At 39.6% G+C, this 7,842-nt stretch overlaps 1 protein-coding gene across 8 annotated transcripts in view; it reads right to left on the bottom strand.

Moving 5' to 3' along the window:
* Positions 1–331: 331 nt before the first annotated feature.
* Positions 332–7,842, bottom strand: part of ncoa2 (nuclear receptor coactivator 2) — a 296,823-nt gene continuing 289,312 nt past the window's right edge. For 7 of the 8 annotated variants that reach the window (XM_033019334.1, XM_033019337.1, XM_033019339.1 and 4 more), the window contains 2 exons: positions 7,202–7,391; positions 332–2,734 (listed from right to left, as the gene is read on the bottom strand). In XM_033019334.1, the coding sequence (XP_032875225.1) occupies positions 2,684–2,734; positions 7,202–7,391 (241 nt within the window). In that variant the 3' untranslated portion in view covers positions 332–2,683. Of the gene's footprint in view, positions 2,782–7,201; positions 7,392–7,842 lie in introns of all 8 variants that reach the window. The other variant, XM_033019338.1, reaches the window with a different exon arrangement.

Genomic DNA, 7,842 nt, shown 5'->3' with positions numbered 1-7,842 from the left:
CTAACTGCTTTCCAAAAGTCATCGTATCTTATTATTTACAAAATACTGTTACCATATGAAAATGTTATGGCTGTTTGTGTTCTCTTATCTGATCCTAGATCTACACAATTTTGCTTTTTGAAACTGCCGCTGACTTTAGGAAATTGTAATGAAGTACTGGGTTTCTGAAGCTTATAAAACAGTCCGTCCTCTCAGCACAATAAAACTGCATTGAACAATTAGTTTCGAATAATAGGCTAGACGAGTCTGTAATACCTTTAAATTTTATGTCTCACAATGCAAGCATTACTATCCCATGCATAAACTCAACTAAACACACCAGAAGCAGTCATGAGTGTAAAGTCATGAATTTAATAGTTATAACAATCTGGTCTAATATGCATGATAGGATAGCATTGTTGGAACTAAACTGCATTGAATACTTAGCCTCGATGGAACCGCCGACATTGTAGTATTTGGTATATTGTGTGAGTAAATGTCACAATTATATCTGCTTAATTCTTCAAAGCTAAAAGCTTTTTAATGTCTACATAACAAATGCAGTATGGAAAAGACCCATACTAACCCCATGCCCGCACATTGAAAAGAAACTCAACAAACTCTTAATAAATTCCAAACCTATTCACAATTGTCACTAGAATGAGTAGCCCAAGATACATTTGCTCAGAATTCTGTATTAAGTGTAAAAACCACATGACTTGATACCAGAAATGCAATAAACCAGGTAATGCAAATATTGGTTCTGCACACAACATGGTATGCACCATTTAATGAGTTTCTTGTAAAACTTTGATCAAGTTTTACGTGCGTGACTCGTAATAGAAGCTTCTGCTCTTTGTACAGTTCAGTCCCAAACCAATTGATTGTTCAGGGACAATTAAAGAGTATAAAAAATATTAGATTAGTAATACTTTGCTAGATTAGAGATGCAACATTAAATGATTATGAATCAGCAGTGAGGCCAGGCACAGGATGCCACCTATTTCAGAAATCCAGTAAAAAAAGTTATCCTGAAGATTCTCATTTCCGCATTATGTCTTAGCTGCCTGTATACCTGTGTTTGCTTCTATCAATGAAGATGAACAACTTATCACCTGAAGAACACATTGTACAAAATGAGAAAGCAAGGTACACCAAGAAAAGGAGAGAATACATTTGATCTTTGCTTTTGTTATTTTGCCATTGCAGACTTTTTGGAAAGAAAAGAAGTGGAGAAATCCTTAGCAAATGTCAGTGATGCTCCTGAACTCCACCCAGCACCCCAGCCTGTCTGTGGGAGAGTGTGAATCATATTGCTCATCTCTGGTGGACAGAGATAAAGCCAGCATGGGAGAATGGTCTGCAAGAGGCCAACCCGTCATTTTGGAAAGGCCAATACTGTTGCCACTATGGTAAGAAGCACAACCTAAGAGAGGCAAAAAGCAAAGCTCAGAAGAAGGGAAGATGGTGAAGGAGAGAAGGAAGCTGGCTTTCAGTTCCAAGGAGGCCAATTTCATGTAGGGATTTTTGTTGTGAGAATACCAGATGTTGCCATGAGAATAGTAATGTTGACTGGGTGAACAACATACACTTGCAATGAGGATATGACTACAAATTCCTGCCTTTTTTAAAGATGGATTATGCAGCTCGTGATGGGATTGAATTGGGTCTATGGTCTTTCCTGAGACAGTCCGAATGACTGAGAGAAATCTATTCTGCATTTTGGGCACGGGTAGGGACATACGTCACCATCGCTGGTAGGTCGTGGGAACTAGCACGGAGATTTGACCTGAATGTGAATGAAGAAAAGTCGTAAAAATGAGCCACAGATTTGGTAACCTAACTAGATCTGTAACATGGCAAGGATCAAAATGGTCTTATTTACTGCTATGTAATCGTTAAGATGATTTGGTAATTTTGTGTTTTCTGTCGACATGCAACAATTACTGTCAGATAAGTTATTCTGGTGTGAGAGGTGGGGCTCTACAGAGCTGATAACGTTTAATAGGTAGCCTCAGTCTGCAGAGCCAAATGATTATAATATTTAAATGTAATGAAAAACAGTCAAAACATTTCATGCACCCTGGATATTGAGCCATGACTGCAGAACACACAGAGCATGAAGAGATAATGCACCAAAACACCTTTGCTAACACACTAACAAACCACCAGGTCTATTCCCCATTTGGTTTCATGTAAAACATAAAAACTATTTCATATTCCATTTAGATACCTTCCAAACCAAATTCTTTATTCTTACATTGTTCAGCTTATTGGTAAGTTTATTTATATTCACAGCAGAACCTTTTAAAGAAAGGCTTCATTTCTAAATACTGTTGAAGGGAAACATGGCTGAAAGCCTGCACACTGGATTAAATAGCAGAAAAGTCAGCAACCACTGAAGATCAAAAAAAAGCGCAAAGAGCTGATCATTCTGCAAAACGACGATAGAAATACATTCATCGGACAAGGTTCAAAGCCGATGTCAATCTGTTGTGAGGACAGACTTAAGTCACACTTATGGTGAATGCAATTAATGGACAAAGCAACTTCGGTAGGCAAGTACGTTGCTACTAAGGAGCCTGTCTCTGTTAGCAACACTTGTAACAGGAATTTCTCTGAGACTGGCTGAGAGTTCAATTGGCTGCTGCACTTTTCTTGGCTTGATCTGGTGGAGCTTGTTTGTTGGTATAATTGTTACCACCTAAATGTTGACCTTGCACTGTACATCAGCAAGCACGTGGACCTTCTGGACCTAGTTGAAGACAGGAGGAATAGCAATCCAGAGGGTCAGCAATATTTCTGCAAGATTGAAAAGCATGAAATACATTTTTAATTAACAGAAACAAGACACAATATACCATTATAAAGAGTAAAAGCAGTGGATTCAGAACAGTAAGCGACTTTGGAAAATGCGAAATCAACTATTTTCTCTGGTCTTTATGCTTTTTTTTAGACATTTATTAAAAATAGTTTGCATACCATATAATAATCTTTCCAATTGCTTGAATTATTATGCTTAAATCATTTAAAAAAAACCTCAATGATATGAAAACCTTTACAGTGCATTCATTATGTGCAGTATACACTTGATATTTTTCGTTTACATTTTTGCTTCGTGTCCTAATTAAGGATATGTGCATGAGCAGTCAAGGAGTTAACAAGCCAGGGCTGGATAAACAATATTACAGTTTAAATGTTTAAAAATATAACATTTTTAGTCAACTCATCCCTGCTTTAAAAAAAACTATAGACTGAATTGAATGGATTTTTAAAAACCAGGAATGCATTTTGACTTTTTGCTTTTACTATTCACTATTAGTTAGTTAATAAATCTCTGTTGTACTAATGGAACACAATTAATTATTTATTGCAACTTGTTATTGTAGCACTCTTGCAATAAATCTTTCCTCTTAAAATAAAAAAAAGTTTAATTCACATCAGCAGTAACAACCATCATCCAAAAGGCAACCCGTGTGCTAAATATTTAATGTTATCTGTTGTTTTAAGATTTGTAATTTGGCAATGAAAGCCGGTAACACAATAATATCCTACCATGCATTGGTGAAGCTTGGCTTCAATTCAACTTAGATAGAGGAGATAAAATTACCTCTTTTATTCAAATGCAAATTAACTAGAATTTATATAAGGAATTAATCCATAGGCCAAATGAGCAATTTCAGATAGACCATCGGGATGAGAAATGATACAATCCTCACTTTGGAGCTGTGCTGAAAGAGAGTCACTACAGGTATGACACTTCTTCCTATTCCTACCATCTATGAGGCAGGGTCTCCCAGTTGCAAAACACTTTAACTCCCCTTCCCATATGACCTTTCTGCCTGGGCCTCATCCACTGTCGGTGAGGCCAAAGGCAAATTGGAGGAACAGCACCTCATATTTTGCTTGGGCTGCTTACCACATAGCAGTATGAGTATTGATTTCTCTAAATACAAGTAACCCTTGCATTCCCTCTCTCTTGGTCCTTCCCACACCCTAGTCATCCTACTAGTTTCACTGCCGTCCTGATGAATTTCACCTTTTCACTTTCTAGTTTTACTCGTCTTCACAGCAACACTGGACCATTGTGGGCTCCACCTTTCCTTGATCATTTTCATACAAAAGCACTAGTAGAGAATACAAATAACTCTGAACTTTATAAACCAAATCTGCGGGTGACAAGATATAAGAAATATCTAAGGAAGTGACCAGAAACAAAACCTATGTATAGGATTTTCCTAGGAGCAATTATTTAAAGAGAATTAAGATTTAAATTCTTAAGATTATACATAACATCAGCATAATATGTACTACAAATCTATGCTGTTATAGTCAAGGGTTTTACAGGGTTATAAACTGGGCATTAGATGATGTACATTAGGTCCAAGAATTAATTGTGCACTTGTAAAACTAATTACTTTGTGATTCAGCCACGTCCCTTAACTGAATATCCACTTAAATAATTTATCTACTTCATAATAAACTCAAAGTATGCTTATTGCGACTTTAATTGCATTTGGGTAGTCATGGTACTTAATGTGAAGATACAGTGCCCTCCATAATGTTTGGGACAAAGACCCATCATTTATTTATTTGCCTCTGTACTCCACAATTTGAGATTTGAAATAAAAAGAAATCACATGTGGTTAAAGTGCACATTGTCAGATTTTATTAAAGGGTATTTTTACACATTTTGGTTTCACCATGTAGAAATTACAGCTGTGTTTATACATAGTCCCCCCCCCATTTCAGGGCACCACAATGTTTGGGACACATGGCTTCACAGATATTTGTAATTGCTCAGGTGTGTTTAATTGCCTCCTCAATGCAGGTATAAGAGAGCTCTCAGCACCTTGTCTTTCCTCCAGTCTTTCCATCACCTTTGGAAACTTTTATTGCTGTTTATCAACATGAGGACCAAAGTTGAGCCAATGAAAGTCAAAGAAGCCATTATGAGACTTAGAAACAAGATTAAACTATAAGGGACATCAGCCAAACATTAGGCTTACCAAAATCAACTGTTTGAAACTTCATTAAAAAGAAAGAGAGCACTGGTGAGCTTACTTATCGCAAAGGGACTAGCAAGCCAAGGAAGACCTCCACAGCTGATGACAGAAGAATTCTCTCTATAATAAAGAAAAATCCCCAAACACCTGTCCGACAGATCAGAAACACTCTTCAGGAGTCAGATGTGGATTTGTCAATAACCACTGTCTGCAGAAGACTTCATGAACAGAAATACAGAGACTACACTGCAAGACGCAAACTACTGGTTTGCTGCAAAAATAGGATGGCCAGGTTACAGTTTGCCAAGAAGTACTTAAGAGAGCAACCACAGCTCTGGAAAAAGGTCTTGTGGACAGATGAGACAAAGATTAAGTTATATCAGAGTGATGGCAAGAGTAAAGTATGGAGGAGAGAAGGAACTGCCCAAGATCCAAAGCATACCACCTCATCTGTGAAACAGGGTGGTGGGGGTGTTATGGCCTGGGCATGTATGGCTGCTGAAGGTACTGGCTCACTTATCTTCATTGCTGATACAACTGCTGATGGTAGCAGCAAAATGAATTCTGAAGTGTATAGACACATCCTATCTGCTCAAGTTCAAACAAATGCCTCAAAACTCATTGGCCGGCGGTTCATTCTACAGCAAGACAATGATCCCAAACATACTGCTAAAGCAACAAAGGAGTTTTTCAAAGCTAAAAAATGGTCAATTCTTGAGTGCCCAAGTCCATAAACTCATCTGAACCTAATTGAGCATGCCTTTTATATACTGAAGAGAAAACTGAAGGGGACTAGCCCCCAAAACAAGCATGCTAAAGATGGCTGCAATACAGGCCTGGCAGAGCATCACCAGAGAAGACACCAGCAACTGGTGATGTCCCAAACATTATGGTGCCCTAAAATGGGGGGACTATGTGTAAACACAGCTGTAGTTTCTACACAGTGAAACCAAAATGCATAAAAATAGCCTTTATTAAAATCTGACAATGTGCACTTTAACTACATGTGATTTTTTCTATTACAAATCTCATATTGTGGAGTACAAAGGCAAATAAATAAATGATGGGTCTTTGTCCCAAACATTATGGAGGATACTGCAATTTAAAGTTACTGGCTACTATACAGCAGTTGAAATGAAAAGTATTGCCTGCCTTCCGTGGTAGCAGTTCCACCTTGCTCATAGGCAGTCAAAGCCCTTTGAACACCCAAGTTAAAAAATTACAAAAATAAAATAAATGAAAGGTACAATTAAACACTACCACGTTTAACTAAAACCATTACAATATGGTAAAATAAGCCAAACATTTACTGATAGCTTATCCACATGATCCATAACTAGGGTTGCCAACTGTCCCGTATTAGCCGGGACATCCTGTATTTTGGGCTAAATTGGTTTGTCCCCTTACGGGACCGCCCTTGTCCCATATTTGACTGTTACTACTTGGGTCGAGGGGGCTGTCAGGTCGGAGCGCCGCATCCGGCCCTGCCTCACCCGTCCCAACGTAAAGTGCAGCAGCAGCGCCTCGCACGTGGCCCCTTCGTTTGGCAGCCTTCGGAACTTCGCTTACCGCCGACAACACCACCCCTCCTTCTCATGGCCGATCATTGGTTCATGAGTTGAATGGGGTGCCGGACTTTGCGCGCGACATCGCGCGGACCAAAATTCCTCAGCTGGCCCGCCGGCTGGGCTGTGTGTGCATCCAGCACCCGGGTGAACTTATCATTCACCCAGCCAGAGCCGTGTCGGTCAACGAATTGCTGTCGGGAATCTGTCCTGTATTTTGACCGTTTGTCCCTTATTTGGGAGTGAGAAAGTTGGCAACCCTATCCATAACATTACTCAAATTAACTGGACTATTGATTGCATCCCTGCCCCTCGAGTTCAAAGCACAAATCTGGACACAAATATTCATGCCTTTGTCGTACATGCTGTTGTTTGCTTGGTTAATGTTTGAGTCTTCCTGCAAAGGCTGATTGCAACTGTTTGCACTCCACATTTAATACTATTACTCACTTTCATATTTGAAATGTTTTCCAATGCAAAGTATTTTGCAGATAAGTCCTTTCATGACATTAAAATGCCATGTCTCTCTCTAGCCTTTGGTAAGACGCATTTGTTGAGATCTCAGCGACTTGGCTGCTGTTCCAAAATTGAGCTGTTAATGCACCAGTATTGAATTTCACTGATATTGGGAAAACATTGTCCATTTCTTACCTGTTCAGCACCCATAGAGGACAATCCTGATGTTGGCACAGAGGTCATGCTAATCTGCCCTGACATCTGATTCATGTTGTTCATACCAGCAGCATTGGTTGCCATAGAAACACTGATATTCATGTTGTTGCTGTACATGCTGGTGTTTGCCTGTTGTCCAAACTGTGGTGGGGATGGCTGTGAAAACATGCTATATTAGAAGAGGGGGAAAACAAAAATCATGTATTAGATAAAGTACATTTCCCTAAAATTGTTACTACTTGGGTCTGTGAGATCTGCATCCAACCAGATCCCACTACTGGCCACATCTTCCCATCTCCACCCCTTTCTGCTTTCCGCAGAAACCGTTCCCTCCACAACTCCCTGGTCAACTTGTCCCTACCCACCCAGTCCACCCCCTCCCCAGGTAATTTCCCCTGCAACCGCAGTAGATGCAAAACCTGTCCCTTTACCTCCCCCCCTCGGCTTCATCCAAGGACCCCAACAGTCAGTGAGCCTTACAAAGGGTGGGCACACTTTTCATACAGTAGACAACAAGGGCACTCCCTGCCAAACCTTTGAGTCACAATGAAGGTGCTTACACTTTCACTCTTCGATCCACATTGATGCTTTAATCAGATCCAGACTGAATTACTCCACCA

This window comes from Amblyraja radiata, chromosome 4, assembly GCF_010909765.2.
Source record: "Amblyraja radiata isolate CabotCenter1 chromosome 4, sAmbRad1.1.pri, whole genome shotgun sequence".
NCBI lineage: Eukaryota > Metazoa > Chordata > Chondrichthyes > Rajiformes > Rajidae > Amblyraja > Amblyraja radiata.
This window is presented reverse-complemented; position numbering and strand designations above follow the sequence as displayed.